Below are 11982 nucleotides of genomic sequence, written 5' to 3'. Positions count from 1 at the left end.
TAATGTTATTATTTTGTTATTATATTTATAATTAATTATTCATGTATTATTATTATTAATAAATATTTTATGTTCAAAATGTGATTTATTTATTTCTATTGTTATATTATCGTTAGTTTTTAAGATATTATTAAGACTTGTTATGTTATTACTGATTATTTAAAATTTGATGTTGAGACTTGTTATATATATTTAATTTTTTAATTTACAAAATTGCAAATCCAATCCAATCCAAACCGCTTGAAATTGGATCGGATTTTTTAAAAAAATCATTCAATCCAAATCATATTGCAAGTAGGGGTGAGCACGGGTAGCAAGTACCCGATTACCCGTCCGAACCTGAACCGAACCAATTAAATTGGTTTTGGAATCAACAGGTAATCGGGTCCAACCCGAATCAAACCGATGATCTTTGTTAGTGATTGGTTCGGGTATCGGTTTTGGGGGTGCGGAACCCGAACCAACCCGTGAACTTGATCGTATATTAATTAAATAAAAAAATATATATATGACTTTTTCATTAGACAAAAATTATTCACTATTAATATGTTTGGATTTTAATGAGTTTAGTTTTTAATGTATTTGGTATTTAACATGATTGGATTATTTCTATTGATGTTACATGTTTATTGTACTTGTTGAATTTGTAAGATAAAAATTTAGTTTTTTTTTTTTATGAATTTCAAAGTCATCGGGTACCCAATTACCCAAATCGAACCAATCCGTTCTTAATCGGTTTGGTTTGGTTCGGGTACATGTACAAAAAAAATATAAAGCCGAACCAAACCAAACCAATTATATTTTGATCGGTTCGGTTTTAATTTTCTATAAACCCGAATCAAACCGACCCGTGCTTACCCCTAACTGCAAGTAAAATTAATGTTTGAATCAGATGAATTTTTGACTCAAAATCGATCAAAATCGCATTGCGAACACCCTACATGTAAATGATAAAGAATGAGTATAATAATAAATTTACAATTTATAAATTGTTTTAATTTTATTATTTTACTATTAATAGAAATTTAATTATAATATAAAAAATAACTAAAAAATTTAATTTAAAATTATTTATTACAACATTCCTTTCTATGCATTTTTTTTCCTGCAACCCTGATTCTACAGTCTCAAAATCTCACTCTCCAATATCTGTCTCTCAACCCTCGTTTCTCACCGTTCCCCACTCTCCGTCTCTCAACCCTCGCCTTGCCGCCCTTTCCCTCTCCTTGCCTTGTCTCTGCCTCCTCCCGCGTCGCCGTCACCGTCACCGTCTCGATGATCTCTCTCTGCCTTTGTTTCTCAGTGGCTGCTCTGACTCATTGCCATTCCTATCGTTGAGAACAGTCTCTGAGTCATCACCAATCAACATGTCTCTTGGGTACGCAGAGAAGCTTTCCTACATAGAAGATGTCGGCAACGTTGGAATGGTTGAGCATTTCGATGCTTCTCACCTTTTGAGAGAAAAAGTGCGTCTCCTTTCTCTCTCCATTCACCTTCTTCTTGTTTTTTTCTCCCATGTCTTGGTGTTTCTTGTTGCTTAATCTTTTGTTGTTTCTTCAGTAACGAAACATTTTGTGGATGATCTTTCTCCGAGAAATGCTGCAAGATTAAGCTTTGTTGTTGATCCTTACATGTGTTTTAATGGTTAGGTTGAATTTCCCCCATAATCAGCATGCATGTTATGATATGTGCTGAGCTGGATTAGGATGGCGAGAAATACATTGGAATCAATGAGCTTTTTGTCTTATTGCAATGGTTTTGAATTTTAGTTAATGATGCTTTGGAACATTGATAATTGAAATGTTGACTAGGTTTTCACCTCAATGTAGAAGAGTTTCTGCTAGACGTTGGTTAATATGCTAGAGATAGTGGTTGTTTTTTTGTATTGCCTTACGTAAAATTGCTGATATCTTCAATTATGCTCTATGATTATCATTACGAAGGACTTAGGGCTCAGTTGATCCTTTTCAAAGTGCGCTATGAGTTGGTTTGACTAGTTTTAAATCACAAATTGTGATTTTAAATTTCACATAAAATACATTGTCCTTGAGGATATTATTTGTGTGATTGTGTCAATGGTACTATTAAACAACCATGGCATGGTGGATGCTAGGGTTGTTTTCATAACTTTTTGGATCTTAGGAACCAATGGCATTTAGTTTTTCTTTAGTATGGTTATCTATATTATAGAAATAGCACTCTGATTAAGGATCTAGAGATATTATGCATAAATGGTGATTGGGTTTGTTGATTCATGCAATTGATGATGTTTGTTGATCCAAACATAATTGACATAAAAAATTCATTAGCTAGGTCATCACAAGTTATAATTCAATTTTGGGTGGCTTTTAATGCTATTGGCATAGGTGTAATTGAACATCCATATTTGTTTGAATAGGTTAAAACTTAAAATTGTCAATATACAGACAATTGTGGCTAGCCTTGTTATAATTGGTAGTATTTAGTTTCGTTGAGCCTTTTAGTGGCATTTGCTTAGGTTTGTCCATATGTATGTGTGCAGAGTGCAGTAAATTGCTTATGCAGATATGGAGCCATTTTTCTGTTCATGAATATTCTGGTCAATTATTCAATATTGGATTCTTTTCTTTGGGAATTGGGATTTGGTTGAATCATACATGCTGTTTCTTCAATCATCTCTCGTTTTTTATGTCCACATTTTCCATGATTTTTTCCATTTTTTCTTGTCTTGTCTTAGCTACCATAACCAAATTCATCTAGTGTGATAAAGCTTAGTTGTTATTGTCTAAGAATACAATACGGCCATTATTTCCTAGAGAGAGGTTTCCTTCATTATATTGTAAAGAGTAGATACGTTTCCTTCATTACCTATTTACCTCCCTAGGCCAGAATTAATCCTTCATATGCTGACTTTTCTTTCATTGCAGATAGAGCGACTTGCCATCATGATTAAAAAGGTATCAATTGGAGCTACTTGTTAATGTTTACATAAAATATTTTCCTCTTTATCTTTTTATATTTATGTGATATGCTTTTTTAACTTGATATTCATTTTTCTACTTGCAGAGTAAGCACTTGGTGGTCTTTACAGGTGCAGGAATATCAACTTCTTGTGGTATACCCGATTTTAGAGGTCCTAAGGGAATTTGGACACTTCAGGTGATGATTTTTGAATCTTGCAAATGCTTATTCTCTGATGAAATTAAGTTTTTATTCCCATGATTTATCCTAATTCCTAGCCTAGTTACTTGGATATGTTTTGAACCTGAGATTGCCAAAGAGAAACATGTCTCCTACACTTTATCTTGTTGAACTGAAATCGAACCCAAAATTTTATGTTAAATGTAGGTTTCTCTACTGAAGAGTCATAAAGTACTGTGATAATTGATATTGTTGGACAAAGCTATTAAAAATTAATTCAGATGCTGCTATCATTTGCAATGCACATTCTTTCATAGTCTTTGCTATCTGGTTTAATTGTGGGATTTGACTTCATGTCAGGTTCTTATCCGTATTTTCTATGTCATTACAGCGTGAAGGTAAAGCCTTGCCTGAAGCATCACTGCCATTTCATCGAGCGATGCCAAGTTTGACTCATATGGCTCTAGTTGAACTAGAAAAGGCTGGTATTTTAAAGTTTGTTATCAGTCAGGTAGAGTCATTGTTTTTTATATTATGTATACACTTTCTTTCTCTAGACATGCGAAAAAATGTTCACTTTTTCCGCTTTTGTTTTTTATTGGGTGCCTTCTGATATTTTATTTTCTTATGATAGAATGTTGATGGTCTCCATCTTCGATCTGGAATACCAAGGGAGAAACTAGCTGAGTTGCATGGGAATTCTTTCATGGAAACATGTCCTTCTTGCGGGGTTGAGTAAGATCTAACTTCCCTTTGATCCCTACTTTTGCATGGGCTGTCATTTTGGGGGAGTTGATTAGTTGACCAATCATCATAATGGATCTTCTCAATTTTTTTGCTCCATTGATCTTTGAAGTATGATCTCACACCATACGAGACTTAAGTGAGATCAAGGAAAAACATGTGAAAGAAATGTCTTGTATGGGGTGAGATCGCACTTTAAAAGATCAATTGCGATTAAAAAAAATTGAGAGGATCAATTTCCGACCAATCATATGTCTTCTATGAAGGTACCAATATTTACAGTATGGCAGCAAGTATGAACAGAACAAGCTGCAAGCATCAAGAACTCTTTTCTCTTAAATTAAAGCCCTATTGTAATTTCTAATATTTAATCTTTTCCATCCTGTATTGACTTTGTGAAATTTTCTATTTAGATTTGTCCTGATTTTTCTGCATTAAGTCACCGCTGATTTAGTCATTGCCAGTTTTTGTTATTTTAGTTATTTCAGTTACGCCTTCTTTTCTTCCATATTCAACTTTGTTCAAATGAACTCATTTCTTATAAATAATTTTCAGCTTGCTCCTGTTATGCAGAAGCAACATAACCACCAAGTGAACATTTTTTTAATTATGGTTTTCTTCTTGGTTTGCTTTTTGGGGGGTTTATATCAGTCAACTACAAATCCTTGTTTTTAAAGATATGGTTTTAAATGATCATAATCTAATCATATGATTTAAACCTCTGAAGGTACTTTCGTGACTTTGAGGTAGAAACTATTGGTTTAAAGGAGACATCACGACGCTGTTCAGATGAAAAATGTGGAGCAAGACTCAAGGATACAGTCCTTGACTGGGAGGTAGATAATGTTAATTTATTTGATGGCAATTTGATTGAAGTTTAACTAATATGATTTATTATGGTTGTCTGTCTAGTGGATCTTGTGTTTTCTTTGGTATTAAAATATGATATCGAGTCAATAATTTGTTATTAGAATTGCAGTTTTGCAGATGTCAAGTTTGGTTGCTGCCTTTTCATGGGTGTTTTAGCTGCAGAATTTTTTTCCCCCGCGATTGTGCTTTTTGATAATAATGACCTTTTTTCCCTTCAAATATTGAATTGTAGACAACAACATACATTATTTGGTTTCTTCATTTCTTGTTACTTTTGCCTATACATGCACACCATGGCTACCATGTACATTTTTTGCACGCAATAGATAATGGTCATTGTTGCTTTCCTGGCATGTTAGTCTTCTTTTACATTGATGCAGACTCAGTACTATATATATATATAAACAAGTAACACACTACAACTACATGCAGCCACACATACTCTCACTAAAAAGTGGAAAAGTAACTGTTATATTGGGAACTGCTGAAAGTTGTCTATTGGGCGAAATTGTCCTTCACCAAGCTAACCTTAACATGACACTGACTACTAATTGATTTTAGCTGTTAATGTTTCTGACAACTACTGTGCCATGGTGTATAATTAAGGACATGTTAACGAACGTTTGTCTTTTGTTTGTCTAATATATATGCCTGCTTTTTCTTAACTCTAAGCATGTCTCTATCTCCTTGTGTATAAAGGATGCATTGCCTCCAAAGGAAATGGATCCTGCAGAGAAGCACTGCAAACAGGCAGATATAGTGTTGTGCTTGGGGACAAGGTAGTAATAGGATTTATGATTTATTCCTGTTACACTTTTGTTTTCATTTACTTTATATTCTAGCTTTTTTTATTAGTTATTGATTCCAATGACTTCTGTCTTAGTCCCCAGTCCCCACCTACCTATTCACTTGTACAAGTTTAGTTGTTTTGGGTTGTGCAGAATCAGCCTTCATTTTAAACAGATCCAAATAAAATTGACTTTAACAGTTTCGTGAGAAAAGCTTGACTGCTTGGGTAATACCTTGTTATTTTCATAAACCAGCTTCTTTTGGTAGAATGGAGAGCGAAATTGATATGCAAAATTAGATTAGTTTCATTTAAACTAACAGTGCTTGACCTTGAGAGCAGAGTAGTGGAGTATCCTAGTAATTGAACCATCTCTAGTTACAGGTTCTATTTGCATCTTTATATTCTGGAAGGAAACTAAATTTTGCAACATAAATGGAATTGCGAAGAAGAAAAATGTAACTTATCATCACTTAATAGTTAATAGCCAAGGATATGGATATAAACAGCGTATTACACTAGACATACATTCAACCAAGAACATGAAGCTTCACGTATACTCCATGTTGAAGTGAATACATGAGCAATGCATTTTCATTTCCATGTCATTAAATTATTTTCTTGATTTTCAATTTTTTTATTGCAATAATGTGGCTAAAAATCTCAATGCAGTCTGCAAATAACTCCTGCGTGCAACTTGCCTTTGAAAGCAATACGTGGTGGGGGTAAAGTTGTTATTGTAAATCTTCAGGTATATCATATTTTCTTCTAGCCAGCTTCCGAATGTTAATCATATCAGGTATTCAGGGTGAACCTGCTTCCCAACTTATAAAATGAAGTTATCTTTGCTGTTGTTAGAGGTTTAGGCCTCTTATTCTCTACTTACTAGGTAAAGGAAAAAATGGTACACTTGCTGCTTTTCCTAAAAGGAATATAGATCCAATTTGAGCTCAATTAATTCGATTAACCATGGAAAATTTTATGGGTAAAACACATAAGTTCTGTAGTTTTAGTTTAGTCTTGCCATGCAGTTAAAATTTAAAAATATTTTGGCTAGTTTTTCTTAGTTTTGCTTTCTTGTGTTTTAGATGCGAGTCCTTCTGACCGTTATTTATTGGTTTGCATGCTCTTACAGCACTAACTAGTATTATTATAACAGTAAGTCTTGGTTGCCTTGATCATCTTTGCATGTAAAGCAGTAAAGGTGATCAAGGGAGTGATTTAAATTGATATCATTTAGACAAATCCGAAACCGACTTTGGCCAACATATGCCATAATACATTTGAATATCTTTAATGTGTTTAGAATATTGGAATTCCTTATTCCTTATAGTTAGTATTATAGATTTATAGTCTGACATAGTTATATAGCCAATTTCTTAAGTCCCTCTCTAATTTTGTTGTCTGGCTTTTAAGTTTCAAGTTTCAGTTTATTATTGCTGTCATGCCTATGCATTCTCATTAATGTAAATATCTAACTATAGATGTTTGGACCTGCAGAAAACTCCGAAGGACAAAAAAGCTGCTTTAGTCATTCATGGTTTTGTAGATAAGGTATTGATCTGAGCCTCTGCCCTTTGATTACGGATGATGTTTTCCTTCTCTCTCTATTTATAGTCATTACTTACCTGCAAAGCTTTCTGCATTAAAAATTTATGCTGATGCAAATGTTGTGAAAAAGCACTAACCTAGTCAATGACAGAGATAAGGATGTGTAGCTGGGGGATGAAAGGGTTACAAAAGAAGTTGAATAACTTGTTAATGCCCAGCCTTCTCTATTATTGGATGATATATAAACTGCTTTCTCATTATCCTCTATTCCTCGATAAATTCCTGTTTCTAAACTAAGAATTGATGTTATAATAAACAATTATGCAATCTTATAAAATTATGCAATTGTATAAATATTTTATGTTAATCTTATCCTTGGTACAGTTATTATACTATAATATTTGAGGTGATCTTTGGGGCATACTGCAAGAAAAGCTTTTGGATTAGGTTATATTTTTAATTAGATATAATGGATTTGGTATGATATTAAAGAATCGAATTTAGTTCCGCTAGGGACAGTGTTCCGTTTAGATGTCAACATAAAAAGATTTCTCAACAATTGTCAAATTCAGTGGCTGATATTACTTGCATATGCATAATAAACCCCAATTTAACCCTCTCCCTTGATTTTCTTATGTTGGGTTGAGACCTTACTCTTCTTTCCAAAGTGAGGAGTGAGGACTCATTATAGAGGAATCAAATTCGAGAGAGCATGTAAATGATATGCTTTGTAGATCTTACTATTGTTGTAATATGAAACTCCTCTATGATAATACCATGATATTTGTTTCCTGTATGAATATTGTCAAAAACCACAAATTAGGTAAGGATGGCTCCATTAGTAGCATTTGAGATAAATTAAAGTAAGTAAATAATGTTTTCTAAAGTTATCAATAAAATAAACAAGCTTTGACTACTTAGATAATTTCCTTCCTGACCTGTCTCTTAAAAGTTTATGACATTGTTAAAGTGTGAATTCATTTCTGTTTCATGAAATTTCTTATTTTCTTATGAATTCTTATCCAGATGTTAATATCAGTTCAATCTGAAGCGAATAAGTCTGGCTTGAATTTTCTTCTCCTGCCATGAGGAATACAGATATGCTGATATACATTTTGATAAGAATTAATTACATTGGTGCCAGGTAATTGCAGGTGTCATGGACCAACTTAACCTGCAGATTCCTCCTTTTATAAGGATTGATCTTTTCCAGATTATCATAATGCAGGGTTTGAGCCTTGGTAACCAGCATTTAGTTTGTAATTATATTGAGTCCATTTAGCTTATGAATGCACGGAGACACAGACACATTTTTTACTAGATATTTGAATGATCAAAATGGAAGACATGACCCAATTCTTAAATGGCCTACCTGACTAGCATTTTAGTTGGTTCAAATTTTTTTCATATCATGAATGGCCAAGGAAGTTTGGATGCATTTGTAGTCAACAATTAGTATAATTTCTTACAAACTTAGATATAGTGATCTCAGATTTTATTTATATCAAATTAACTGGATGAAGCCCCTTTATTACTGAATAAAATCAATGAATTTTGCTATTCCTTATATTTGTTTGATCTCATTAGCATCCGTGAAAACTTGTTCCCTTTATCCCTTATAATCTCAAATCTAAGTCTTATCTATGGTACTAACAAAGTTTACCAAGATGATGGATTTACTGTCTAGCATTGCATACATTACACATTGGTTCATATCTCTAACATAATTCATTCATATGGATATCAGATAAAAGATATGTGAACTGGACTCTCCAAGTTGCAAGTGCTCATGGACAGAAAGCAACATTGCCTTTCATCAAATCTGTTGAGGTGAGTTCATATGTTTAGTCTGTTTCTCATTTAATTTATTTATGGCCCACATTTCATGTTTGCTAGACTGGCTGTCAATTTTATGGGAATAAAATATGACTATTGAGTTAAGAATATTAATATTGAATTAAGGGCTTTTCTGTATAGCTTACAATAGTATATATGCACTTAAGTTTCACACTGTTCTCTGGTAGTATTTAAAACTACAAAACATTGATTATTAGGCAATAAAATGCTATGAGAATAAGTTGAATGTTGTATACATGAGAATATTGCACCAGATGACTGGAGTCGGTATACATTAAATACAATAGTATTAAAAGGTATTGCAAAGACCTAGACATGGTGAGTTGGAGTGGCAGATACTCCTCCTTAACCAATGGTCTTGGGTGCCGAGTAACCGGTGTTGGGAGATTCATGCCTCTCTATGGGATCTCAAATGCTTGAATGATTCTCTCCAGCAGGAGGATATCTGTGGATCTACCAAAACAAAAAAGGCATTGCAATAGAACGAAACTTGAGGTGGCACTTATTTAGGAAAGATGGCTCAATCATGTGAGAAGATGCCCTATAGTCACACATGAGGAGAATATGATTCAATGAGTGTAGCTGGTAGAAGTGATATTGGCAATAGGAAATAGAGATAAAATTTAGTGTATCGAATTGGGAATTCCCAGCAGTGTGCTGAGGAACTCCAACAATTTGGGGGGTAATTTGTATAGAATCTGTAAGGATACAATGAGGAAGAGTTAAAGCTTCTCTACTCTCTCAACTGTTACAGTGCTCAACCACACCAACTAACTATTCTCTATTTTCCTCTACCTTTAACTAATCTTGTCCAAAGTCTTTTTATTTAATTACTGTTGGGTCTTACAACCCCCTTTGCCTCTTCCTGCAGTGGCCTAAATCAGAGGCAGTGTAGACAGAAACACTTAAATTGGTATCATTAAGAACTGAGAAGCATTTGGATTTAATTTATTTGTCTATATAATTTACAAGACAGATTACTTTCCTTTGATCTATATAGCCAACTCTTTATTGTTGTAGTTTAGATTTTTTCTTGCTTGCAGTTATTAAGTACTTTTTCTCTATCCATGAATAATTTAGATTTGATTGCTTATTGAGCTGGCTTTGTCTACTTAGGGATAGTAATGTTAAGAGTTTTATAGTTGGAGTTTTAAAAGCTGAAAATGCTTCCTTTTTCTCCCTTTTCCCTCTTGATCTTCCATGTAGTTATGATTCTTCTTTTTAGTCCCCCCTGATATCTTCTTCTCTTTCCTTTCTCTGATCCCTGTTCCCAGTCAAAGTATTTTCTGTTGGTAAACGTAACGATGGCGATAAATCCTCCTAGTTTTCCAATGTAATTAGGGCAAGAGCAGCTCTTTCTTGTTGCCTATCCTACTGGCTGCTGGTGTAATGCATTCATTAACCATTCTAATCTTATCATGAATGTAAGTTTAAAAAAATCATCACTAGGCCAGAAATTGACCAGCATACCTATCTTGTTCTGCAGGTATCCTTCTTAGACAAGGAAGATTACAAAGCAGCCATTCTTGATAGGCAACCGTTTCGGCTTAAAAGGTTTTAAAACACTTATATATATATATATATATATATATATATATTCTTTCTTATGGATTTTACTCACTTCACTGCTCCTTACACACTAGATGAGATTAAAAATTGATTTGGGAGTAGTGAAACTTTGTTAAAAATTATGGAATATGGAATGGAAATAATTCTGTTCCAATAAGTTTTGATACTCAAAATAGATGTCATGTCATGGCCTGCACCTTCTTATCACATGGGTGACTTGATTTCACAGGAGAACAGCATATAACAAAGCATTTGAAATGGTTCTGAAACTCAATTTCGGTGATGGCTGTGGCTGCTCGTCCCTTGAAATTGATGTTCCAGTTGATTTCAAGGTGAAGTTTTTTCTCTCTCATTTTCATGGCAAATACCATTTCTTATTCGAAAACTCCGCCATCACTTTGGTATGATCTGAAAGAAAATTGGGGGTACCATGTTCATTCTTTTATTCCTTCTAATGTCTGATGCCTATGTTTTTAATCCAAAAGAAAACCATTTTTTCATGCCTGCGTATTGAGAAGTGTGGTCTAAACCTAAACTATTAATCTTTTCAGGGTTCAACCGACTGCTTCAACTTCGATAAGGATTTCATATTCCAAAAGCTAAGAGAGAAGGCAGTTATTGAATCAAAATGTGGTCAGAATGATGTTATTGAGAGAAAGACCATCTTGACACCAAGGGGTGATGTCACCACATATGCCATTGTAACCAATCTTGTTCACCACAGCAAAACAAGTAAATCATCCCCTGATTCTCGAAGTAACGGTGATCTTAAAAGAAGAAAACCAAGCTTCAATGGTACAGGATCATCTGGGAAGCGTTCAAAAGTGTCCAAATGTAAATCAAGATCATAGTAATACTAGGGTTTAGATGTAGATTTTATTGTATGTATGGTATAAAAAAATAGAACTGACAGGAATGAGAAATTGTAAGAGACTGGGTGAATTTTGTTAGATATGTTACACTCAGTCTTCCCAAATGGTGCATATGATTAACTGAAAATGGTTTATTGATACTAACTATAGTGGGTATTGGTGCCGTTATAATAGTAAATATTTACCTTAGCATCTGACATTGCATATGGGAATCACTTTAGTTTCCGAAATTTGAAGTCTTAATCTTTAGTCTTTGAATTTGCAAAAATGTGTGATGTGCTGATTTCTAATTTTATTTGTTAGTGTTATCCCGATTTTATTTATTTGTGCATTGAGTAACGTATGAGAGCAACCTTTAAGGTTGTAGATCTAAGTAATAAAAGATATGTTCAAATTGGTGATATTTGACTTACTATCATACTTGATTCATTTTTTTTTTCTGGATTTTCATGTAGCAATGCGAAAGTATTTTAATTCATGCCATTGGGAAATCGTATAAACTATAAAATATGATTTTAAAAGACTGGCTTTTTAAATTATAGGAATTAAAATAGCTCAAAGCCACTAACAAAGTCTGCCATAGCTCAGAAACTACCAAAATGACCCGAATAT

General features: G+C 33.6%; 1 protein-coding gene across 2 annotated transcripts; it reads left to right on the top strand.

Moving 5' to 3' along the window:
* Positions 1-1097: 1097 nt before the first annotated feature.
* Positions 1098-11562, top strand: LOC112720129 (NAD-dependent protein deacetylase SRT1). 2 transcript variants are annotated; one of them, XM_025770956.3, is made up of 14 exons: positions 1098-1466; positions 2907-2936; positions 3046-3138; positions 3512-3631; positions 3755-3855; positions 4592-4700; positions 5434-5513; positions 6194-6272; positions 7022-7075; positions 8217-8313; positions 8820-8902; positions 10416-10483; positions 10728-10830; positions 11050-11562. In XM_025770956.3, the coding sequence occupies exons 1-14, from the start codon at positions 1368-1370 to the stop codon at positions 11347-11349; spliced, it is 1416 nt and encodes a 471-aa protein (XP_025626741.1). In that variant the 5' UTR covers positions 1098-1367; the 3' UTR covers positions 11350-11562. The 2 variants fall into 2 exon arrangements, with proteins under 2 accessions (XP_025626741.1, XP_025626740.1); XM_025770955.3 differs by having other exon boundaries at positions 1108-1466; positions 10728-10899.
* Positions 11563-11982: the final 420 nt, after the last annotated feature.

The sequence above is a fragment of the Arachis hypogaea genome, chromosome 11 (genome assembly GCF_003086295.3).
Source record: "Arachis hypogaea cultivar Tifrunner chromosome 11, arahy.Tifrunner.gnm2.J5K5, whole genome shotgun sequence".
NCBI lineage: Eukaryota > Viridiplantae > Streptophyta > Magnoliopsida > Fabales > Fabaceae > Arachis > Arachis hypogaea.
Note: the sequence above shows the minus strand (reverse complement) of the source record. Positions and strands in the feature narration are given on the sequence as shown.

Excerpts from the sequence above, each read along its gene's own strand:
- LOC112720129 (XM_025770955.3), top strand. The coding sequence starts at position 1,368 with ATGTCTCTTGGGTACGCAGAGAAGCTTTCCTACATAGAAGATGTCGGC. Across the intron at positions 6,273-7,021 it reads TTGTTATTGTAAATCTTCAG|AAAACTCCGAAGGACAAAAA; the intron begins GTATATCATATT and ends TTGGACCTGCAG. Across the intron at positions 10,484-10,727 it reads CAACCGTTTCGGCTTAAAAG|GAGAACAGCATATAACAAAG; the intron begins GTTTTAAAACAC and ends TTGATTTCACAG.